The sequence below is a fragment of the Malus sylvestris genome, chromosome 13, assembly GCF_916048215.2.
Source record: "Malus sylvestris chromosome 13, drMalSylv7.2, whole genome shotgun sequence".
NCBI classification, from domain to species: domain Eukaryota; kingdom Viridiplantae; phylum Streptophyta; class Magnoliopsida; order Rosales; family Rosaceae; genus Malus; species Malus sylvestris.
This window is the reverse complement of record NC_062272.1, coordinates 2,174,125-2,199,319: the sequence shown is the minus strand read 5'-3', so window position 1 is coordinate 2,199,319 and position 25,195 is coordinate 2,174,125. Positions and strand designations below refer to the sequence as shown.

The 25,195-nt window shown below is 40.5% G+C and overlaps 5 protein-coding genes across 5 annotated transcripts; 2 read left to right on the top strand and 3 right to left on the bottom strand.

The window, feature by feature from the left end:
• Positions 1-4,018: 4,018 nt before the first annotated feature.
• On the top strand, positions 4,019-6,870 carry LOC126597497 (receptor protein kinase-like protein ZAR1). Its single transcript, XM_050264288.1, has 2 exons — positions 4,019-5,721; positions 5,879-6,870. Exons 1-2 carry the CDS (start codon positions 4,245-4,247, stop codon positions 6,550-6,552), a joined length of 2,151 nt encoding a protein of 716 aa, XP_050120245.1. The 5' UTR covers positions 4,019-4,244; the 3' UTR covers positions 6,553-6,870.
• A 701-nt stretch (positions 6,871-7,571) lies between these two features.
• On the bottom strand, positions 7,572-8,843 carry LOC126597498 (auxin-responsive protein IAA32). The gene is made up of 4 exons (XM_050264289.1): positions 8,666-8,843; positions 8,246-8,494; positions 8,057-8,165; positions 7,572-7,862 (listed from the first exon to the last, which is right to left on the bottom strand). Exons 1-4 carry the CDS (start codon positions 8,808-8,810, stop codon positions 7,781-7,783), a joined length of 585 nt encoding a protein of 194 aa, XP_050120246.1. The 5' UTR covers positions 8,811-8,843; the 3' UTR covers positions 7,572-7,780.
• A 1,046-nt stretch (positions 8,844-9,889) lies between these two features.
• On the bottom strand, positions 9,890-13,726 carry LOC126596483 (uncharacterized). Its single transcript, XM_050263082.1, has 9 exons — positions 13,298-13,726; positions 13,086-13,163; positions 11,961-12,812; positions 11,684-11,786; positions 11,224-11,324; positions 10,934-11,108; positions 10,587-10,757; positions 10,409-10,509; positions 9,890-10,318 (listed from the first exon to the last, which is right to left on the bottom strand). Exons 1-9 carry the CDS (start codon positions 13,646-13,648, stop codon positions 10,259-10,261), a joined length of 1,992 nt encoding a protein of 663 aa, XP_050119039.1. The 5' UTR covers positions 13,649-13,726; the 3' UTR covers positions 9,890-10,258.
• Positions 13,727-13,803: 77 nt separating this feature from the next.
• LOC126596482 (elongator complex protein 2-like) lies at positions 13,804-18,224 on the top strand. Its single transcript, XM_050263081.1, has 9 exons — positions 13,804-14,119; positions 14,228-14,315; positions 14,440-14,525; positions 14,943-15,096; positions 15,447-15,607; positions 15,712-16,708; positions 16,864-17,081; positions 17,311-17,488; positions 17,598-18,224. The coding sequence occupies exons 1-9, from the start codon at positions 13,961-13,963 to the stop codon at positions 18,113-18,115; spliced, it is 2,559 nt and encodes an 852-aa protein (XP_050119038.1). The 5' UTR covers positions 13,804-13,960; the 3' UTR covers positions 18,116-18,224.
• Positions 18,225-20,465: 2,241 nt separating this feature from the next.
• Positions 20,466-23,401, bottom strand: LOC126596365 (uncharacterized). Its single transcript, XM_050262929.1, has 2 exons — positions 22,047-23,401; positions 20,466-21,901 (listed from the first exon to the last, which is right to left on the bottom strand). Exons 1-2 carry the CDS (start codon positions 23,258-23,260, stop codon positions 20,857-20,859), a joined length of 2,259 nt encoding a protein of 752 aa, XP_050118886.1. The 5' UTR covers positions 23,261-23,401; the 3' UTR covers positions 20,466-20,856.
• Between the last annotated feature and the right edge of the window lie 1,794 nt (positions 23,402-25,195).

The following is a 25,195-nucleotide window of genomic DNA, read 5'->3' as shown; positions in this document are numbered from 1 at the left end:
ACCCATAAGTAAATTGCGATTAACTTTGTTATCTATTTGCACTTTTGTAACCACTTAGTACGGTCTTGTAGTTTTCTTTTTCACTTGTAAATGAGAGATCTTAGGTTTGATTTTCATCAAAAGTGAATTTGAACCATATTATTGCTTAGCCCATTGTGAGACTAGCACATCCCCTTTCATTAATATAGATAATATCGTTTGTTAAAAAAAAAATATCACTTTTGTAAAATAAATAAATAAATCCAAATATTGGACCTCTATCGTTTGAGAAGAAAGATCCAAACAAAGGGCAAGGCCCAATTAAGTTGAGTCCATAGCCGTGCCATATTTGATGTGGCAACGGCCGTGCTAGGCATTGCTTGCGAAGAAAGGAATGGCAATTTGCAGTTGAGGATTAACAGGTAGAACTCCCAGTCCAGACATTAGCGGCAACCCTGCAGTTGCCGAGGGAACTGACATGGCTGGAAGGCCTGTTCCATAACACATATTAACCATTCCCAATCCCATTCCAATTTCATACGCATTGCTCGTTCCCAGCTCCCGGCCCCGGTCCCATGGGTAAATTAATACGGCATAACTTGGGACAGTTTTGTGCCTTGAATCCCAGCCAAGGACAAATTTGGAGTCTGGTACACAGCTCCTCCACCCATGGACGTCGTCTGATCATGTACATAACAAGTAACATTTTATTAAGGCAATTAAAAGTTTAACTGAAAAGAAAGAGGCAGATTGATGTCAGGAGATATTTGATTTATTTAATCGCGTCATCCAGCGTTGAAGCTCGGTCTGTCTAAAATTTGAAATGCAGCAGCGCTGATTCAGTAGTAGCCTTAAAAAGTTTAAACAAACGGTTCAAGGCACGGAAGAACAAAGGAAAATAATGCAGAAGATCATCAGTCAGTCTCGGCTAGCTTGCTCATCTTAATAAGTACCCTATAGAGTCAACAGATTCAACAGTTTGATGTTAAAGATGATATATATTATATACATGAGTCTGTTAGGTCTATTTAGATTAGTTTTATTTGGTGTGATTAGTTGTTTACAGGTTATGGTTAGTTACCCATCATTGCCAGATTCTTGAAGATTGATCATCTTAATTTATGGAAATTAATTCCCACTAAACTATTTAGTATGTATAGCAAGAAAAGTATATATATATATATATATATGTATGTATGTATATGTATGTATAGATACGAAAAAAGATATAGGTATATATCTTATATAAAACAAAGGAGAGTTGGAGACCACCAAGTCTTCCTTTCTCTATGTCTAGGTCTTCCCTTTCTTGCAATTCTCATTTTTTTTTTTTAAAGAAAGCCGGCATCGCAGAGTTAGACCAGTTGACAGTATAATGTGTCCGTCTCTCTGCATCTGAGTTCTATCTCCCTCAAACTTCGGATCCATAATTTCACTAAAACTTCAGATGCTTCTACACTTTGGGTTGACCATATTTTTAATTTAGCCATTTTATCGTGCGTCTGTATATACAAACACGCACACCCCTCCAACGTGGAGAAGGGAAATTGGCCACCAATCACTATATATGAGAGCAATTGGAAAGAAATAAAACACGTCCTCCTTTCGATAAAATTAGACTACTAGTCAGTCAGTCAGTCAGCTTATCAGAAAGCCTTATCAACCATTTCTAAGAGAGAAGGTAGGAGCTTGCAATTTATCAATTCATATGGCGAGGGACTGGAAAGAGCTCGCAGGTGGAGGGAGTGGTTTAAGCGGCGGCAGTGCAGCAGTTTTTGTGATGTTGTGGGCAGCTCTGGCCACCTTTGTTGTTATCTCGGCCATCATCTTCTCCTGTGCAGATGGCGTGCCCAAAGACAAAGCCGCCACCACCGGTCACGATACTTACGGTTCTAATTGCGCCGCTACAAGTGCCGGCTGCGGTGCGTTATCAGCAACCGCCAGCACCAGGCCGAAACTCAGCTTCCAAGAACCACACTTGTGGCTGATGAGACAGCAGCAGAATACAAGTTGGAAACAAACAAATTGGCCGGGGGAGTAGGAAAGTGTATATTTTTATTGGATTTTTACTTTTTATTACTTGGTTTTGATTGAATTGTTTATTTCGAAGATAAAATAAGTTGCCTTTGTATTAGTCTTACAGATGAATTTGATTACCATGATCATATTTTTTTTTCCGAATGTAAGTAGTTGTCTTATCTAGGCTCTTTGATTCCAGTGGCTGACATGTTGCCATGAGCTAGCGATCCATCAAACTCACCAGATGCCTCAAAATCACGAGAACAAATTACACACAACATGACGACGATATTTTTAACCAATCACACGACGTTATGCTGAAAGGTATAAACACATGAAACCACATGATAGGTATAAAATACTGTCACTTTGACCGCGTCCCTCTCATGTTTGCTTTCCATCTATAAATTTCACCTTGAAAACGCCATCTACATTCCGGCCACCCACACGAAAAGTGGACCCTGTTTTCTTGCATCCAGCAAGTATCTCCAGCATCTTCTTCTGGTCCCCGTCATAGTACTTCAGGTGGACCCTGTTGTCTTGCACCCAAAACGGTGTCGTTCTTTTCTGTGTGCGAAGTTGCACAAGTTCTGTACTACGTGGCAACTTGGTCCCGTACAAAACCCTGCACTTGAATTCTCTATTTGCATTCAACCCCTCCAAAAATGAATTATTTACTCTCCAGTCTCTGTAAAGTAGGAAGCTTTATAGAGTGGGCCTCGCCACTGACAAACGGCTACTCTCTAGAATCCCTCTCGCTAGCCTCCAACAAGTGTTCACATGTCAATTTATCGCCATCTTCTATATCAAGTTCTCGCCATATTTACAACTGTCTCTTTTGTCATTCAATGCCACGTCAGCAAGAGACCTTTGGCCATATTTCCAATGAATTTAATAAGGTCATCATCGGAGCAGATAGTGACCAGTGAGTCAGTGACCGTAATCATATTTTGTCCCCATTAACGGTTTGAAACCTGCGTGGAACAATCATCACTCTCTAGAAATGCACTTGTTGGGGCCGCGTCTCTCTTCGTTTCGTACTAAAATGTTAATGTGTTTGTGAGGAAATATTCGGTGTTCGATTGACCGTTGAAGTGTTTGAACTACAAAAATGAAGCGTTTTGTAGTTTGATATTATTTATGTTCACACGTAATTCCATTTATATGAAAAACGTTACGTGTGAATATTTCTACATAAGAATTTATTCATGTGTAAGACACTTCTCACAGGCGTGGAATCAATATTAGTGTGAGTATGGAACCATTGTAGGGTTGAAACGAACCTTAGCATAGAAAACCGTGTTTTATTTATAGGAGATGCTTTACGAATGGCCATATTTATTAGACTGTCTTAAACGGCTAGATCAAATGTTTTAATTAAAGAACGTAAGTTTAATAATCCTACTCCTACTACTACTTATTAGCAAATAGTTTATTACTATGGACTCGTTTGGATGTGCTTTTAAAATAACTGAAAATGCTTTTGGTCAAAATATTTTTGGAAACAATTTTTAGTAAAAATATTAGTAAATTCTGGAAAAGTACTTAAATACTTCTTATAAGAAGTACATAACTGGTGCTTCTTGTAGAAAACACTTAAAGTGCTTTTGAAATCCAAAAACATTTTCTTTAAAAGCTCTTTCAGTCATTTTAAAAACACATTCAAACGAGCTTTATATTAAGTAAAATTTTTCTCCTCAATTCACTATAGTTTGGATTCTAAACGGTACTCCCTTTTCTTAATATAAATTGAGAAATGCTAACAAAACTCTTTTAAAAGTAGATTATTTATAAATTATTTGTTACTTCATAATTTAACGTTAATTTATATTTCAATTTTATAAAACATTGTGCTAAACACTAAAGGTTGCACAAAGTCGTGAGTCTCATAAAAATAATCAACGCAATGTTTCTTGAACAAAAGAATGGTGATTGGTGTCCAACAAAATATCGCGATAAGTTGAATTTGAGGGATTTGAGTGACAGTATCGTCTGGATTCCCACACCAACCTACTCTTTTGCCATTTTCTTTTGCCATTGCCATTTTCTTTTGGGTTCTCTATAGTCCCAAGGTCCGTGCTTGCTGAGCCTCTACCATTGTCCATCACTGTCAAAGCTTTCACACTTCCTTTCGCTCCACTTCCATTGACTCTCTCTGCTTTCTCCAAAACCCTTCACTTGGTTTCCGCTGCAGAGAAAGTAAAGGTAATCCCCTTGAACTCTGACTCTGCAATTTTCTGCCGGAAATGTTTTATAATTTAGTTTTGGTACTTCTGCTGCTCTGCAACTCCCATTGCCTGGTGGATTCTTTGAACGACGAAGGCTATGCCCTTTTGTCGTTCAAGCATTCCATTGCAGAAGACCCAGAAGGGTCTCTAAGCAACTGGAACTCCTCTGATTCCAACCCCTGCACATGGAATGGGATTACATGCAAGGACCAAAGGGTTGTCTCTCTCAGCATTCCAAAGAAGAAACTTTCAGGGTCTCTTCCTTCCGCCATGGGAGCCCTCTCCGAGCTCCGCCATGTCAATTTAAGGAACAATATGTTGTACGGAAGCTTGCCCCTTGAGCTTTTCCAAGCTCTGGGGCTCCAAAGTTTGGTGCTTTATGGAAATTCCTTATCTGGATCTGTCCCAAATGTGATTGGTAAGCTCATATACCTTCAATCCCTAGATTTATCAGAAAATTTGTTTAATGGGTCGTTGCCCTCGTCGATTATACAATGCAAGAGGCTCAGAACCATCGATGTTAGTCAGAATAATTTCACTGGCTTTCTACCAGAAGGGTTTGGAAGTAGTTTTGTTTCTCTGGAAAAACTTGATCTTTCTTTCAATAAGTTCAGTGGCTCGATTCCTAGCGATATGGGAAATCTGTCTAGCTTGCAAGGCACTGTTGATTTGTCTCATAATCTGTTTTCGGGTGCAATCCCAGCAAGCCTTGGAAATCTTCCTGAGAAGGTTTACATTGATCTTACTTACAACAATTTGAGTGGTCCGATACCGCAAAATGGTGCTCTGATGAACAGAGGACCAACTGCTTTTATTGGGAATCCTAATCTTTGTGGCCCCCCATTGAAGAACCCTTGTTCTTCTGAAATTTCCGGTGCTAGTCCACCATCCTCGATTCCGTATCTGCCAGATAACTCCCCCCCTCAGGATTCTGATGATAATGCTGGAAAGAGTGGGAAAGCAAGAGGGTTGAGTAAAAGAGCTGTCATTGCAATTATAGTGAGTGATGTAATTGGCATTTGCCTTGTTGGGCTGCTTTTCTCATATTGTTATTCGAGGTTTTGGGTTTGTAGTAAGGTTAAGGATGAAAATGGTTATGACAAGGGAGGTAAGCGAAGGAAAGAGTGCTTGTGCTTCAGGAAAGATGAATCGGAGACTTTATCGGAGAATATGGAGCACTATGATCTAGTGGCATTGGATACACTAGTGGCATTTGATCTGGATGAGCTTCTTAAGGCGTCTGCTTTTGTTCTTGGAAAAAGTGGAATTGGAATTGTTTACAAAGTTGTGCTTGAAGAAGGAATCACAGTAGCAGTGAGGAGATTGGGCGAAGGGGGCTCCCAGAGATTCAAGGAATTTCAGACCGAAGTTGAAGCAATTGGAAAGCTAAGACATCCTAATGTGGTTACTCTGAGGGCTTATTACTGGTCTGTTGATGAAAAGCTGCTCATATATGACTATATTCCTAATGGCAGCCTTGCAACCGCCATTCACGGTGAGCTTACCATTTTTCCTTGTCTATTTTGGTTACTCATACTCTTGTTGGTGGTTGTTATACTCTCTTGCTAATGGTAGGTGTATTTACTCAGATTTGCGAATAGAATTATAAATGTGTTGTTTTTGTTGATTTGATTGTTTTGTTCTGTCATTAGGAAAGCCAGGACCGGTATCATTTACACCAGTATCGTGGTCTGTTCGGTTGAATATCATGAAAGGAATTGCAAAAGGCTTGGTCTATCTTCATGAGTTTAGCCCCAAGAAATATGTCCATGGAGATTTGAAGCCGAATAACATACTGCTTGGACAGAACATGGAACCCCACATTTCTGATTTCGGACTTGGACGCCTTGCAAATATTGCTGGAGGGTCCCCGACACTGCAATCCAACCGAATCCCCACAGAAATATCACAAGAAAGGCAACAAACGAGTGCAGTGCCAACTGAAGCTTCTCTGGTTACTTCGTCCAGCAATTTGGGATCTTGTTATCAGGCCCCAGAAGCTCTGAAAGTGGTGAAACCATCACAGAAGTGGGATGTGTATTCGTACGGGGTAATCTTACTCGAAATGATTACCGGAAGATTGCCAATAGTCCAAGTGGGTTCCGCAGAAATGGACCTGGTTCATTGGATTCAGCTCAACATTGAAGAGAAGAAGCCTCTTTTAGATGTTTTAGATCCAAATTTGATGCAAGATGTGGATAAGGAAGAAGAGATTATCGCGGTTCTGAAGATCGCAATGGCTTGCGTTCACAGCAGCCCTGAAAGGAGACCGATAATGAGGCACATATCCGATGCTTTGGACAGGTTGGCCACGTCTGCTGTCTGAGACATGATAACGGCAAATTCAATCCACTTGTGAAGCTTGATGTTTGAGTTAGTTCAATCTTAGTGATCATGCATTAGTGATCGTGCATTTGTGTATTTAGCGTAGGCGTTTCGACGGTAAGATTTCTGCTTTTCCTACTGTCATTTGATAGAGCTAGGATGAGGTAGGTCTGCTGAAAGAACATTGTTAACTGTGCGTGAATTGGCCCTTAACTAATATATTTGTGAACGATGATGTCTTCATGCTGTTATTTCAGACCTTTTGTATCTTCTTGTTCTTGTAGGTTAATGAAGTTGCTGATTTGTTTCTTGTTCTTTACCCCTATCTCCACAGATAATCTTTGAATCATTGAACGAAACGGGTTCGCCTTTCCCCTTCAGAATATGAACGATAATCGCCATTGGATTTATACATTGTTAAGTTAGCAACAGACGTTGGATACGCCACATTGGTTAGAGCGAAAGTGTTTACCGAATCTCGTTTATCGCAACTTGGACTATAACATTTAAGGTAGAATATAAACTGTCTTTTGTTAGCAACTGGCTGGAAAGTGTTCTGAATTGTCTGTTTTCATGATTTCATCGCATTATAAAACGGTACGATTAAGACAGTTGATTATCTATTTACCCACCATTTAGCGCGAATAATGGGGGAGTGGGCTCCACCAAACTATTTAGTTAGTCAATCTGCAACAAGATTCCAGCTGTCCTTTTGATCAGTCAAGTAATTAGTAATTAATCTACGTATTCCGTTCTATTGACTTAAGGCTGAGTCTCTTTGTCGGAGACTCGGATTGTATTTGGTCTAACTATGTCTGGCTCTGCATTCTGTCACTGGCCTTTCAGTGTCCTTGTAGATTGTGATTTTCTCACGCACTAGTCACTGCACTAAACAAACTCGATAATGTTTATTGTCTTCGAGTCAGTAATATCGGCAATATCTTATGTGTAATTAGATATTTTTCACGTGATGCAAGAGACATGTATAAAGAAATAAATAATTAGTTAGAGCGCTAAGCGTTATTAAAAGTTTAGCTTGAAGCCTTTCTTACCACTTCTTGTGCATGCAAACATGCTATTGTTGGTTTTTTTTTTTTTATGATTTAGGACATTAAAGTAATCCCTCGGATTAAATAGATGAGTACACTATTTTGTAGTTGAAATGGTGTTCCAACTTCCAACGTTAAACTGTCTCTAAGAACATATGAAACAACATGGAAAACGAAAAATTAGTTAAATTTCAAAGGAGGTGAAAGAAAAGCTTGATTCTTTTTTGCAATCCTCATTCGCGTCACACATTCTACGAATTCCCTGTCACAATTCAAAACAAAACTTCAATAATATAGTCCTTAATAAACTGGAAAATGCAATCAAAATTCAAGCAATTATTTGATAACCATTTCATTTTTAGTTTTTTGTCATCATTTTTTTTTAGTAGAAATAAAACTAAAGCAAAAAACAAAATGGTTACTGACAAGGTCTAAGTAAAGGATAAAAGAACATACTTCCATGGAACATCACCGACAGTTCGCCAATTGTCATCTCTGTCCTTGTAAAAAAGCAAAAACTCGGACCCATCCTGAAATAGCCTTAACCCAGATCCAGATTGTCTACCTGAAACATCAATGCACCACTTATTAATTTGTGAGCGTAAAGATCCTCACTTTCTTAGGTTTTCTTATCCTCCTACTTACCAAACATGTCTTCCAGCTGAAAAGCAAGACTCGAGTAACCACTGTGATCAGGAATACAGACTTTCCTGCCAATAACAAGCCCATCCATGTTAACCTTCACATAAGCCCTCCTCTCCTTGCTTTGCACTCCCTCTGCTTCTTCGTCGCAATCTTCCGCGACATTTCTCACGTTTAGAATGCTAGTGTTCTTCAAGTTCAGGTTAGCCTGGGGCCAATCTATCAGATCATCATATCCCTCCAAGCTCACCACTACAAAAGTAAATGCAATGTAAAAAAAAAAAAGAAAACACAGACACATGTGAGTTTGGCCAGTTGGCCTGTCTTGAACCAAGTTCGAATTCCGTTTTCTGCAGATTAGTAGTTTAAAATATCTCTCGTAGAAGAGGTCGAAGAAGAAAAAGGGAGGAAGAAGGAACGTACAATGTGCAGATGGATGGTAAGTTTCAGGCTGCAGAGCTCTGAGGCTAAGACCAAGATCAATGATGCCATCATTCTCTTTGGCTTCGTAGTAAACTGACTGGAAGGTTGAAGGACTGACCAGAAAGCTTAATGCATTTGGATCCATTAAATCTGACTCACTACTTAGTCATTACAACATCTGCTACCATATATATATATACATATATATGTATGTATGTATATATATAGACATGTATGTATATATGTATATGTATGTATACACACATATTTATACCGGAAGCAGTAGTGAGTAGACATTGTAACATGGAAGACAGAGATCCGTCTGCTTCCATTACCAATCATTCAGTTATGTGTTTGCTTATCTCCTTGTGCTGCTACAAAACGTGCAAGTACAAGTTAGGAACAAAACACCACAACGACAAGGGATGGTCTCTGTGATTGTGACAGCATTGGTTAGATTCTGCAACCTAAGCTTGCTACAGATTAAGGGTTTGAAATTTCAGGTCGGAATTCAACAGAAATCGGACGCAGGAGATCGATTCATCAGCGGGTTCGACGAACTTATAACGAATTAAAAAACATGCATGCATACGTGTTCATTTCGACACCATGGTATTATCGAAACTCTCTTGTTATTGGCTGCATCTGAAATCTACTACAAAATTGCTGCATGTATACAATAAAACAGTCAATTAAAAGTTAAAAGAAAATGAAAATCACTCCAATCTTCGTATGACTGAAAGCGTTTCTAGAAAAAATATTTTTAGGTTCTAAAAGCATTTGAAGTGTTTTCTGTAAGAAGTACACTAGTTTATGTGTCATCCAGTAAACACTTTTAAATGTTTTTCCACAATTTACTTACATTTTTACTAAAGATTAGTTTTAAAAACATTTTCATCAAAAATGTTTGCAGTCATTTTAAAAACGTTTCCAAACGAGTTCTAAAGCTCTGGTTCTATTTGTTGACCTACTTCTGTTAAATTCCACGATTGTTACTTTTCGAGGGAACACCAATGCCCCACAACCCACTCCGGCATGCCCTCTAAAATACAAGACATGAAGCTTTCAGATAATAAGATCTCAACTCCTTACTTGTTTTTCCACCGCCCCATGAAATTTATTGATAAAAGGTACTATTGAAATAGCGGAAGGTCACGTGATGAGAAAGAGACTAATAAAAATGATGAAATATAACACTTTCGATAGTACTAGTACTGAAGAATCTAAGGAAGAAAACAAGAGATTGATATACGGCCATGTGGGTTTGCAATCCATAACTTGGTTGCACCACGTAACTATATTCCAGTATCATACAATAATTTTTCGTATTCACTACTTTACTCCTTGCTGACAAAATGTTGAATGTGATAAACTGTGTTTTGTTTTATAAAAACCTAAAAACTCGGCTCTACCATGCGTCCTCAAACAAAAAGTGTCCTGTGTATTAACTTATACTTTAGGTCTGCACCCGGAAATCGTAAAGAACTTGATCAGGTCGTGCACCGATAAAGATGATGAAAGCCTTTCAAGCTGGTTGTGAAATGAAGCTTACTCCCGTAACAAATTGAAGGGATTGTTTCATGGTTTTGGTAATCAAGTTGAGTCGTGCCGACAAAGAAATTCGACTATACATGGATGGACCTGCTCCACTGCCTGCAGTTCAAACATATATATATCAATTGAGAACGTCACACTTTTGTACCATAAGAGAGGGAGGGAGGGAGAGAGAAGAAAACTTCGTACCAATTTTCCTCCGACCAAATCATAATGAGCGTAGTGTGGACCACCGGGTTGTCCGAATAGTTTATATGTAACCAGGTGCTGTGGAATCAGCTTCACGGTTTCTGGTTCACCAAAGTATCATAAGTGCGAATCACAGAAACTTTAGAGAAAATATAAGCCATCTATGCTGAGATTTTACCTTCAACCGCTTCAGGTGGGCAAATTAGATCCTGGTCTCCGGCAAGTGCCAAAATAGGGACACTACTTTTGTTTATATGATCCTTGTACAAATAGGCACCGCTCCTGTCACGTAATCCACCCTTCCGAAAAGCTGTTGTTAACTGCAATAGAAGTTTTGCGGGTATGGTGCCTGCCATTTGTAAAAAGCACAGAATCACTAATGGTTGACTTCTTGATGAATCAGTTAGAGACATCCATGAAGAGTGGCTCTAGCAACAACTTTTTAAATAACCACTCATCATGGTTGACTTGTTGAATTACTCGAATGAAATTGACAAAGTATATCGTGTCGGTAGGAATACTTACAAAAGTTATTCAAAACAAGCTTTTCCAACAACTCCGGATGCATCATGTCCTCTGCTGAAATCAAGTTATTGAGCCAAGAGAAAACATAAGGAGGACGGGTTGAGAGAGGATAAGTTGCTGCCAGTAGACTTCCTAAGGGAATAGCTGGCACATTGAGAGCCTGGGCGGGATCAGCCTACATGACAAGTTCCTTAACATTAGTTCCTTAACAATATTTAAGCTACACTAACAATCACACATTCATTGTAATTAATTTAGAGATGATCTACCGCAACTCTGCATCCACTTACAAGGGGTATGAGCAGTTTGAGAGTTGACTTTGAAGATGTGTAATCAAGTGATGACGCTATTGTTACAACAGCTGCTAATTGGGACTCTCTTCCTTCAGAACCTTAAAGATGAAATAAATGAAGGTATCAGACTCATATGCTGGAGCGTTTCTTACAAAGTTTTACGAAATGAAAATGGTACCAAAGCATATCAAGGAACCAAAACTGGAAGCATTCAATCAAATCTGCTATCAGTATTTAAGCAAGTTCTTAAGAAAAAAATTTCATAACACTCAACCGGACTCAATTGTATTGGGGAAAGAAAATAACACATTAGAACACCGCGTGAGGGGTAGGAAAACAGCACATAAATAACGGGTATTCAACCAATCAAGTATCAACAATAATACATAGAGCAGCGAATTCCACCCAAAAGGCAAATAAAGAAAAGGAAATGCATGGGGAAAAAAGGGAATCTCACTGCATCGTGAAAGCATTGCATAAAGCAATATACCACCCATCGAGTGTCCAACAGCTAACAACTTCCCATCCTTTGGCTTACTTTCTGCCATTATATAGTCCATCTGTAAATTAACATTGAAGACTATAAATTCATCATGTAAAAGGAAGGAAAACTATTTGATTCAATATAATAGAAGAGATACTACTTGTAATCCAAATGGATGCTTCTCCTAAAGACTAAATTAAAAAAGGGCAATCATATGATAGCCTTCCATCAAGATAAATGGTCACCTCACCACAGCAGGTACATCCTCTTCCAAGTAATGGTCAAAGTCCCAATCATATTTCACCATCAATTCAAGTTGTTTCTGGAAATCTTCCAGCGTAGAATTAAAACGCTCTTGCAAGTCAAACAATGGAGGTGAAACTGATCGCTGACCCTCTTCAATGATATTTACAAGCCTTTGACTGAGGTCCTTGATCTGGCTAGCAATAGCTGAGTTTTGTCTTGTCTCTAACAGGCCTGAAATCTTATAGCTTATCTCATTAATACGCTCGGATAATGCAGAACCAGCGAACAGTTTTGAAATTTGGTCAAGCAACTTAGCAGCCATGATCGTCGATTGACCTTCACTGAGAATGCCAGAAAATCTTTCTGACAGCTGCGTAAAATTTTCTGTCAACTTTGTCACTGATTTTGATTCATCCCCTACAGTTACTGTATTTGTAACGTCTCCACTGAAAGCTGAAATCACTCCTTGAGCAGGAACCTCAGGTGCTGAAGCCCCAGACTGCTTTTCTGCAGAAAATGCTCCATTAGTGGCACTCTTCTTAGAAGAAGAATTCTCATGTTTTTCTTCTCGAGCAGGAGTCTCAGGTGCCGAGGCAACAGGAAAAGCTGCATCAGTTGCACTCTTAGAAACTGAATTTTCATCTTTTTCTTCCTGAGCAGGAGTCTCAGGTGCTGAGGCAGCAGGAAAAGCTGCATCAGTTGCACTCTCAGAAACAGCTTCCATCTCTTCAGACCTTTCATGGGCAGATTGCTGAATTTCCTTGCGATCCGATTCTTGCACGCTCAGTCCAGCACCACGAACTTCGAGAACCCAGGTCTCGAAACCTTGCCTAGACATGTAACGCGCAAACGAAGACTGCAGATATGCCACATTCCATCAGCAATCACAAATAAACCAAGTCAAATGCACACATTGACATTGAAAACTCACTCCTTCTAGTGTTCTTTTGCAAAAATTAAAATAAAGTCGTAAATTTTAGATTTATTACAATTTTTCTCTATCATCTGGCTATAAATTAACAACATTTTAACAAGAACAAGAAAAATGATTCTTTTTTTAATTAGATACATTAATTAAACGATTAATTGAGAGATTAATAACAATTATTTCATGCAAATGTAATGTTACCTCGGGAGAGAGATCATATCCAATGGCGTTGGTACCCACTCCTGACAACAGCAGCAATGGATGTTTCCTCTGAGGCGCCTGTTTCAGTAAACACTCACTCAACCTCAATTTCTCGTAAATTATAAGTATTAATTCCTAAGAATTGATTCATTTAAATCAAAATTTTAAAATTGAACAGAAATAAATTCCTTTTTGAAAAGTAAATTTAGTACCTTGGGGCACGGGAGGTATCGCCATAGCGCGAGCTTCCAATCGGAGTTCGGCACGGACACGTAGTGGAGCTCATCGGCCGTGCATATCGACGGCTTCTCCGGAAGTTTGACGGCGGAGGCCTCTCCGGGGTCGGTGGAGAAGGCTCTGAGCCGGAACGACGTCGTCCAGCACGAGGTCGACAGCGAGAGGACTCGACGCGCCGCGGAGGCGCGCGAGCCGAGAAGGGTGGGGCTGAGGGACCGAATGGTGGATAACGACGGCGATGACGTGGACGATGATGGTGATGATAACGACGATGCGTGATGATTCAGGAGAAGCGCGCAGCGAATGTCGTACGGGATTGCCGCCATCTGAAGTTTGGTCTTTTCTGGTTATTTCAGTTTGAACATTTCTCCGTACAAGCGGTTGAGACGGTAAAGTGTGGTGTTGAACATTTCGCCTGTACACTTTACCAAGCGTAACAGGCCTTGAATATATCGTTTTTAGGCCCAAGAAGTAAGTCTTTGATTTTGGGCCTCGGACCATTTTCCTAACTCCGGCCCAAACATTCCTTTCTTCCTTTCCGTCACTTTTTCCCGGACCAGCAAAAGCGGAACGAGAGCTTCCAACACCTGAAGCCGAAGCCGCCGTCTATCTGCCAAACCACAGCCAGTTCTTCCACCATGTCTAGCGGAGATGGTGGCAGAGGAGGGAGTGGGGTTGGAGTCAAGGGAGTGTTCATAGGAGCAGGCTGCAACAGAATCGTCAACAACGTCTCGTGGGGTGCTTGTGATTTAGTTGCTTTCGGTGCCCAAAACGCCGTCGCTATCTTTAATCCGAAGGTCCTCTCTCTCTCCCTCTCTCTCTCTCTCTCTCCCCCACCCCCCTTATGAACCCAGTTTTCCATTCAAACTATTTTATTTTTTATTTTTTTACAAAAATGGCTGCAGACTGCTCAAATTTGGACTACTCTTCCGGGTCACAAGGCTGCTGTGAATTGCACCCAGTGGCTCCCAAGTAACAAGTTTGCATATAGAGGTACTTTTTGGGGTTTTTCTGAAACAAATGAAGAAAAAAGAGAGTATTTTGTTTTCTGAATTCAAATTTACTGTTTTTAAGTTGTTATTTGGGTTTCTGACTAGATTTTGCCGGATTTCCACAGCTAAACACTTGGACCGGCATTATTTGCTCTCCGGAGATGCTGCTGGTGCAATTATTTTGTGGGAGTACTCTGTTCTTGAAGGAAAGGTATACTCTTGTCGTTGCCGGTGTGTGTTCGTGTTATTGCAATTCTTATTGTTTTTGTTGGTGTTTTCTTAAAGTTTCCTTCGAAACTTATCAGTACAGTAGGTTGCATTGAATTGTCGAACGAATGTAGCGAATAGCTAGTTAAAACTGTGTGAAAAGTTGTAGTTTTAGGTCCTCTTATTTATTTCCTAGCTAGTAGGAGGGTTCTAGCTAGCTAAAACTGTGTGAAAGGTTGTAGTTTTTAGGCCCTCTCATATGTCTCTTAGCTAGTTGGAGGGTTCGTTACTTATTTCAGTTTTCGGAAGTCTGTTTACTTCTTAATCAGTTAGTTGTGTCTGAGTTGCGAATATATTTGAAAGAATTGTTTTCTGCTGAAATGTGTTATCTTCATGGACTCTGTTTGCTTTTCCTTTACAGTGGAGGTATGTGCAACAGCTACCTCAGTTGCACAAGAAGGGTGTCACATGCATTACTGGAATTATGGTTTCTCAAACTGAGGCAATCTTTGCCTCTACGTCTTCCGATGGTACCGTTTATATATGGGAGGTTGTTTTTCCATCAACTTGTGGAGGTGAGCCCAAAATTCAGTGGACTAAGTCAAATTGTTAATTTTCATAAGTTTTATAGATATCTAAGTTGGTTTGCTTTAGTTCTACACATTTGATTCTACTGACAATGTCAAAGAAGGGGTACAAGACAGTTCATGAAGTGGCAACACCATTCCTTCAAACTCTTCCCTAAATCGATCTACTTAGGTTCATGTTATGGATTTGAAACAACCATTATATAAAAGTTTTAACGTTCTAAAGCACAAAAATATTACGTTTTTGTAATGAATGATACAGCCAAAAGTTCTCCCTTCACATCAAATGAAAGAATTTCAAAATCAATTGGAAACATGACTTTTCTGAGTTTTTCTAGGTGACTGTGAACTGTTGCATCTGGATTCTCTCTCCGTTGGTACAAAACCCATGGTAGCACTTTCGTTATCAGAGTTGCCTGGAAGTACTGGGCACTTAGTCCTGGCAATGGGAGGACTGGATAACAAAATTCACCTTTACAGTGGGGAGAGGAGAGGAAAGGTATGTAGCATTATATTAATCAATCTTCTGATTTTTATTTTTTTTTGTTGTTGACATTTTTGTTCCTTAAATAAGTTTTGAATTCTTTTTATATGTACATGTAGTTTGTTAAAGGGTGCGAGTTGAAAGGGCATACAGATTGGATCAGAAGTCTGGATTTCGCACTACCTACGTGCACTGGTGAGGCAAGCAATGTTCTACTTGTTAGTTCATCTCAAGACAGAGGCATACGCATATGGAAGATGGCTTTAAAGGAGTCTTTGGACAGCAACCAGAGTGCTTACCAGAAAGAAAAAGTGAGCTTAGCATCTTATATTGAAGGCCCTGTACTTATAGCCGGCACAACATCATATCAGATATCGTTGGAATCTCTTCTAATTGGACATGAAGATTGGGTGTATTCAGTGGAGTGGCAACCCCCATCAAATGCATCTTCCGAAGGGATTGCCTACTGTCAACCCCAAAGCATCTTATCTGCATCTATGGACAAGACAATGATGATTTGGAAACCCGAAAAGACATCTGGTATCTGGATGAATGTTGTTACTGTTGGAGAATTAAGTCATTGTGCTCTAGGGTTTTATGGCGGCCACTGGAGCCCTAATGGAGATTCAATATTAGCACATGGATATGGTGGATCTTTCCATCTTTGGAAAAATGTCGGCACTGACTATGAAAATTGGCAACCACAAAAGGTTCCATCTGGGCATTTTGCAGCAATAACAGATATGGCATGGGGAAGATCTGGTCAGTACTTGCTGTCAGTCAGTCATGATCAGACAACTCGAATTTTTGCTCCTTGGCAAAATGAGGCGTCTCCTAGGGACGAGGAGTCTTGGCATGAAATTGCTCGCCCTCAAGTTCATGGTCATGATATTAACTGTGTGGCCATCATCCAAGGAAAAGGGAACCATCGATTTGTCAGCGGAGCTGATGAGAAAGTTGCCAGAGTGTTTGAAGCTCCTTTGTCTTTCTTGAAGACATTGGGTCATGCCATTTCACAAACGTCTAACTTTGCAGATGATCTCCAAGTTGGTGTTCAGATTTTAGGTGCAAATATGTCTGCTCTTGGGCTATCACAGAAACCTATTTATGTTCACGGTAACTCTCTCTCCTCTCACCTTTCTTTCTTTTCTAATATTAATGTGGTTTTTCTTGCAAGTATCGTTCTTTTTTTTTTTCTTAATTAAGTTTTGTAAATTAGGAATAGTTATTAAGGGCTTACTTTATTTATTGATTTTGTTTCTTTTTGTCAGCTGAGCAGCATACCCCAGACAAGAATGTGAATGATGGCCTCGACACACTTGAAACCATTCCTGATGCAGTTCCAGTTGTGTTGACTGAACCTCCCATTGAAGATCAACTGGCATGGCATACACTATGGCCAGAGTCGCACAAACTTTACGGTCATGGGAATGAACTGTTTGCTTTGTGCAGTGATCATGACGGGAAGCTTGTTGCCTCTTCATGTAAGGTATGTGGAGTCATTGTACTTGCTGTGATAATAACGGAAACATGGATAATCTTAAAAATTTCTTAGGCAAAACATTGCTCTAGAGAATGGATCGCACTTAGACTGGTGGATAGATTGGAGGAAATTATTTGATAGCACCGAAAGAATTGTAAATCATTTGAAAGTAAGGCGTAACAAGAATAACTTGTTTCATAAGTTATTGTTGTACTAAACAATGATTATGTTGCAGGCCCAATCAGCAGCGGTAGCAGAAATTTGGCTATGGCAAATTGGTTCATGGAAAGCAGTTGGTCGCTTGCAGTCTCATACTTTGACCGTGACACAAATGGAATTCTCTCATGATGACAAATTCCTGTTGGCGGTATCAAGGGATCGCCAGTTCTCCGTATTTTCAATCGATAAAGCAGGTACGCTTTAGTTTAAGCTAGTTACTTTCACTCTGTTACCGCGTGATCACCTGTCAAAAGATTGCCAAGACTTTCCGTGATACGTAGTTCTTCTGATATCTCTGTTTAGGCACCGATGAAATTAGTTACCAGCTCGTAGCTAAGCAGGAGGCACACAAAAGAATCATATGGGCATGCTCTTGGAATCCACATGGCTACGAATTTGCCACAGGCTCGAGGGACAAGACGGTGAAGATCTGGACAGTGGAAAATGAGTCTTCGGTGAAGCTGCTCACGACTCTTCCCCAGTTCAGTAGCAGCGTCATGGCCCTTTCTTGGATCGGTCTTGATCGCAGGAGCAACGATGGGCTCCTCGCAGTTGGAATGGAAAACGGACTCATTGAATTGTGGAATCTCTCCGTTAAAAGATCTGATGCTGGAGTAGCAGGCGCAGTTGCTTCCCTCGTCGTACGGCTTGATCCGTTGATGTGCCATGTCTCTGCCGTAAACCGTTTGGCATGGAGAAACTGCAAGAATGAAGATTCCGGTAGCTTGCAGCTCGCTTCTTGCGGGGCAGATCAATGTGTGAGAGTTTTCGAGGTTAACATTAACCGACCATATTTATCGTCTTTTGTAGATGTAAAATAATTCTTGTAAGGGCCAATATTAATTTACCAATTCTAATGTAAGAGCGAGAAATGTTATTTAGACACGCAACTTTGTTGTAGCACTGTTTAATACAGGTGGGTTAGTGATACTCGATGTTTAAAGTATCTACTCAATTGTCGATCTTTTCATCAAAATATCCGAAAAATTAAGGATCGATATGAAAAATGGGTGAAATGGAAGCTTCACCTTGTATCGGCGAGATATAAGTTCTGGATATTTATTTCCTATATCTCACCGATGCAAGAATAAGTTTCTCTTTCCATATTTATCCTTGATTTTTGGACATTTCAACGGAAATATTGATAATTTTGTGGGTATTTAAACATTGGATATAGAAAAATCAAATGAATATTAATGATATTTTTCGATTCACTACATAAAATTTGCCGAAACCATTGTAAATTTCAAACTTTTGATTTTTTTTGTTAATTTTTCTCTAATTTCGACTAAATTTAAATGAGTTGATCTAACAACATTTTTTAAAAGAGTAATGTTATTCATACCATATTTTTATATCATATTTATATACCACCTTAGGTGGCATATGATGTGGATAGTCATATCATTTAAAAAATTTGTAGAACCCAAGGAAATGAAAGAAAAAACTCCTTGTATACCACAATCATAATTTAATGAACTAGTTTTTCTTAATTATTAGTTTACTAAATAATGAACTAAATTTAAAAATATGATTAATTCAAATAATGTGGCTGTCAATTTCAAATGTCATCTAAGGTGTTATGAAAATATGATACAAAATCATGGTATAAATAGCATTTTTTTTTTAAATAGTGGGCCCCTTAATCCACATTATTGTCTTTGCATTATACTAAGTAGAAATAAAATAAATCTCTTCCTCTAGTGGGAGCCATTGCAAATCGGATCAAATCCAAATCGAATTCCAAAACAAATATATGAATGTGACATGAGATGAAGAATTGATGGCGCCAATTTCTTCTGGCAGACCTTCTTTCTCTTTCACAAATAAATATTTATGCCCCCTCTGCCAAACTGGGAATCAAAATACGATATTTTACATATTCTTCATGTTGAACATTGAATATTGAGAGCGTCAAATGGTCCCTCCCTCTTTCTATATGGACTTGCTTGATATTCGTCGCAAAATGCGCTATTCCAATCTCAACTACTGGTAGAGAAAATTCGAATACAAGGATGGCTGGACATAATCTCTTATCTCAAACTAACTCACCTAACTCACATCTGCTTCTGTTAGTTATTTTAGCAGTCACAAACTACTGCTAAAAGTATTGAGCTACTTGTCTTCGCTAAGACTGGAGTGAAAACAACAACTTTGGCACCAAGTGTCAACTTAAATTATTATCACAATAGTACAAGTAACTCAGAAATCGCTCTCCCATCCCAAAATCAAACCACAAACCTCGTACTAATGCCGGCCGTTTAATTACTAATTAACACATTAATTACTCGACTAAATAAAAACAAGAAGAATCTAAAACACACTGTGTAACTGTGATCTGCCGAATATCGTGCACTTTTTGCTAGGGGTCAATTTCGATCCGATGAGGTTAGATGATTGTGGTGGATTTTATGTTTTGTTCTTTTGGTCGACATGATTTTATTTTTTGTTTGTTTGTTTTGGGAGCCAAAGTTTTCAAAATTTGACAACATCAAATGTCATTGTCGATTGATGTTACACAATTCCACATAAGATTTGTGCCCTCATCCCACCAGATTCCATTAACTTTAAAGCCAAATTCTACACCAATTGGTGGGGATATGTCCAAATTAACATTCATTGATCTATAAAATAGCTAAGGCTTGTTTTGAAATGGAGTGGTGGGAAATGTATCACTAAGGGCTTCCTTTGAACTTGTAAAGTGCTTTTTAACAATAAAAAAAACGTTTATAAATATGTTTGACAAGAAAATAACACTTAAAAGCGACTTTAGTTTGTGGAGGAAAATTAGTAGCACTTGGACTGAGACACGACCCGGACTCGGGGGCTAGTAATGGGGAATCTTGACAATCCGTGAGCGAAGAAGGGCAATGCGCTTGTAAAGCTCTTTCATCAAGTCGCAATCATGACAGGACTCGAGGAAGAAGTCGCAGCTGAATTCATGCTAACAGTAACCATCAAATTACTTGTAACAAAAGCACTTATAAGCAGAAATGTTCCCTACAAATACAATCAGCAAACGGACCAAAGTGACTGCTTCTGCTTGTGCTTCCCCTCTCCCTCTCATCACAAAACTGCGAATTGCAGTGGCTTGCTTCTGCTGAGAAATTTGCAATTGAGTGACGAAACATGTATGTCATGCTAATCAAATATTTACTAAGCAACACAACATTAACAGAGATCTATTTGTTACTTATAAAACATTTATTCAGAAACCGATCTGCACAAGCACACTATTATGTTTGGTTGAGTTTTCCAGCTTTTACAGTATATAACTATAATCCCAGAGACCACCTTTTCATATTCATATCCACTTCTCTTGTATGAAGACGACGGCGGCGGCAATGGAGCAGCAACCATATGACCTTACAAGAAAGACGAAGAAGACGACGACGACGACCACCAAAGTTTCCTTATTATCTATCACAAATACACACCACAAACAACTATACCAACACCAAAGCCAAAGACTCTAGAAACAGATATATAAACTTTAAACATAAAAACCAAAGCCTCCCACTTCCCCAAAATTGTTTCCTTCTCCAGGCATTGTTCACTTCCCTCATCTCTGCTGCTTGATGTTGTCGGTGGGAAGCTGAGCAGAGATTTCTGGCAGCACCCTGGCGGCCGCAGATGTCATAGTTTGGTACTGAGAAGGCATTGAGGGCGCCAGAGGTTGTGTGTAGTACATCTGCGCATGAGAGGGATCAGTAGCATATTCATAGGCATAACTGGCATTACCCCCAGAAGAAGGAACGGCCGATTGGGACGGATGGTGAATTTGGGTGGGGTAGCCGACATATTGCTGCTGATGCTGAGCAGAAGGGACTTGAACTAGAGGTGGAGCTGCTGTGGTTGCCGTTCTGTACACCCCTGCTGGGGCAGCCATTTCGGGTTTGACAATTTGGGCATTCCTCATTTGGCTGTAAGCCGTGGATGAGGAGGAAATGGCAGGATTAGGAGGCGTTTGGGAGTGGCTTGAAGGAATAGGAGTGGCAGAATCACTGATATTCGATTGCTGAACTGGCAAAGTGGCGTAAGGTTGTGGTTGCCTGGCAGGCATGTAATAAACTTGGTATTGCTGCTGCTGCTGCTGATCAAGCTGGGGATGATGATGGTGTTGCTGTTGCTGCTGGGGCGGATACACCGGGTAGTACGCCGGAATGGGGACCGAACCTGGGTGGTGCTGGATGTAATGTGTTCCAGCGTGTATAAATTGATGTGCCTGCTGTGCTTGTTGTTGTTGGTGTTGCTGTTGTGCTTGTTGTTGTTGGTGTTGCTGTTGTGCTTGTTGTTGTTGGTGTTGCTGTTGTGCTTGTTGTTGGTGGTATTGCTGTTGTGCTTCTTGTTGGTGGTGTTGTTGTTGTGCTTGTTGTTGGTGGTGTTGCTGCAGCTGCTGCTGTTGATGATCGAATTGCGATTGCAAAACGTACCCAGAATCGTGAACCTGTTGTTGCATCTGAATCCGAGTGGTTGGATCGGAAAGATTTAATTTCGGATCAACGAGGTTTGCTGGAAACCTGGCGTTTGCAGAGGGGATTTGAACTACTGGGTCTTGATAAATTACAGGTTTTGGGCGAGACATGGCATTTGATAAACTATTGTCACTGCAGAATTGAAATTATAACCCCCAATTAATCACTTGATCATCACCCCAAACAACAACTTAAGAGCAATTTAAACAAGCAGATTACTAAAAACAGAAGTTCTAAATGATTAATCAGGCTAATTATTGAGAACAATTAGGCATACCTTGAAACTGAATCTGGGGAGGGCAAATCAAGAACGCCACTAGATTTGGGCTGCTGAGACTGAGGAGGCAGAGTCAGTGGCTGAAGCTGAGGCTGCGGTGGCGCTGGTTTCCGATGCCCAGCTGGGGCGCCGTGATCGGATCGCTCATCGTCCGAAACTACGCGATTCAAGTAATTGGTGGCCGTGCTCAGCGGCGCGGCGGATGCCACGATGGTAGTGGGCATCGGAGGAGGTGATGAAAGGACCGCGAAGGCACCGTCGTCTTGCTTCTGCCCAACACCACCACCAACAGTCATCTGAGCGAACTGCTCTTCAATCCCCATCTTCTGATCCTGCACTCCAATCCCGCCTCCACCTCCACCGCCGCCGCCATCTTCCACGTGGACCCGAATCGGTGGCAAGTTCGCAAGCGATGGCGACGATGACGTGGACCCAAACGACGAGGAGTTCTCAAGCATCGGCGAATCGGGGACAGATTGAACGTCCTGCCCGTTCCCACCGCCGACACCCCCGCCCTGTTTGGCATTCTTGCCATTCGCAGGAACCGAAGCCTCCACGTCTCTCGAACCGGATTCCAAATTATTGGCAGCACCGCCGGAAATCGAATCGTCGTCGAGACCCAGCAAGCAGTTAACGGAGGCGGAGTCGGAGAAGCCCCGATTGAGCATACCGGACGCGCCATTGAGCGCGTTCAAGAACCAGTCCTCGGACTTATTGGCTGAAATATCGAGAATAGGCCCCATCGATTGCGACGACTCGGGCTTCAGGGGGAAGAGAAAGAGACGGAGGCGCGAGGGTTTGGACGAAGCGCCGCTGTGGTTGGCCGTGCGGTCGTACTCGTCGATCATGTTGTCGAGGTCCTCGTCGGTGGTGAGGGAGATTAAGGAGTCGAGGTCCTCGCTGGGGAGCTGGTACTTGAGGGTGAAGGGTCGGCCGTTGAGGAGGGTCTTGGAGAGGCGGTTGGAGAGGTCGGAGAGGGAGGTCTGGCGGTCGACGACGACGATTCGGGTGTCGCCTCCGACGTAGCATAGCGACTTGTCGTGGGGGCGGGGGACGATGTGGCCGCCGTAGCTGCACATAAGGCGGAGCCTGGTGGTGGGGGGTTGAGGCTCGTCCCATGAGTCGGTGTTGCGGGAGCGAGGGGAAGAGTCGAGGGAGTCGGCGTAGTTGAGGTTGTGGGATTGCAGCGGGGGCGCCGGTGGTGGTGGGTCCATAGCGGCTGATGAGTGGAGTGAGTGAGAGAGTATTGTGGGGGGGTTTTTTGGTGGGTGGTGGTGGTTTAGAATTTCACTCTTCTTCTTCTCCTTTTGGGGGCGGGGGAAGAGAGGAGAGAGAAAAAGAGGGGCTGACGAATGGTGAGTGGATGCTCTTATAGTTACTCCACACCTGGTCTGCTCTCCTCTCCTCAATATTCCAGCTGTTTGCTTTTTCTTTTTTAATTTTAATTTTTTTATATTTCCTCTATTTTTTAAACATTAATTTAGTTTAATTTGTTTGGTAAATGTACTAAAAGGGGGTTTTGGGTTGATTATTTGGATTAAAAATGTTAGGTAATAATAAAATTGTGAACTTTTTTATGGGGAGGAGGGAAAGAGGGAGGGAATTGTGGGGAAAAGGCCAAGCTGGAAATGAAACTGTGTACTAGTCCAGATGGGTTGACAGCTAGTAAACTGATTGGCTTTGGTTGGGGTCGATGAGGAAATTTTTTTAATTACGACGAGGACACAAATTGTAAATTTTGTGTTTTTATTTAAGTAGTGAAAAATTTTATTTTTTAAGTTATTAATTTTTTAATACACATATCTCATAATTATATAGTGACACGTGATGTATCATTTCGTGTGCTGATCACTCTGAAAAATCTCTTGTCGATAAGTAGGAAGCTCTTTGTGGGATCTGCTGCACCCAAACTCACAGTAGTCCTATGAAAATCATATTGAATGTCCAATCCCATAGCCCTTGACTATTTCCATTTTTTAAACAAACGACTTTATATATGCTAAGGGCGCGAGAAAATAGTTTAAGCCTCAAAATAAACTAGTAATAATGTGGTTCAAAATCGTTTTTAGCGAAAAGCAGTTGAGCTTGCTCTAAAATGATTATGAATGCACAAAATGAATAGTTACGCCCTTTTGACAACAATAGCCAATTAGAAATTTATGTAGAGACGACCGTCACATAGTATTATCAGTTGTCATTGTATTCTAGGTATTATCGTGTTAATAAATAAATAAAGTATGATTTATAACACAAGAGAGAACTTTAATGAAAAACTCATATACTGTTCACTTTAACGAAAAACCATATTTTTACACTAAAAAGTCAATCATGGTACTATTCACTTTGCCTTTTATTTTGTAATTATCGTTAAAACTCAAAATTTTCAAGTCATTTTCATTAGTTTTTCTTAAATTATAACATTGCATAGTGGTGCAATGATCGTACCAAATTTTTTATCACAACTTAATAGACCACCCGACAAATGTGTCTAATTGGCTGGTTATGTAATTCAAACTTAAAACCTCAGCAACAACATAGTGGGCAGAAAATGCTTTTATATCAATCCTCAACTGATATGGATTGAATCATATTTGGAAAAGCAAATTATTTACGCCGTAAACTTAAATTATTCGCAATTGCACAAATAGAATCTTTTGAAACTTTTTTGTGGCTCCCTTTTACACAAAGTCACAATTCACAAAAGCAAACAAGTGTATTAAACGCGTATTTGAAGCCTTGAATTATCCCGGGCTTAATTCCGATTAGGAAGTGATTAAGAAATTAAATTAAATGCAAATCTCGTAACGCACCACCCACGGGTGACGTAATCAATGCTCACTTTTTCTTACTTGAAAACGATAACTGATCGGCCGAAATCAGAGAACCACGCTCATCCTTGTTGCACGCGCCATAACGCTTGCTGGGATTGGCCGTCAGCTGGCAAAACCTTGTATTATTTGCAGGCGTGGCTGAGAAACGTGAGGTTCACTTTACCAAGGGCAGCCATGAGGACTCCCTGCTGTAAAGTGACGACGTTTTGCAATTGCCAGAGGGAGTTTACATGTTTGCCTGTTAGAATCTGGTGCTCCCGGGTCTACACATCAAGCTTTTTGCTTGCGTTTTACGCCTCCAAGTTTAGCAAAAAGCGT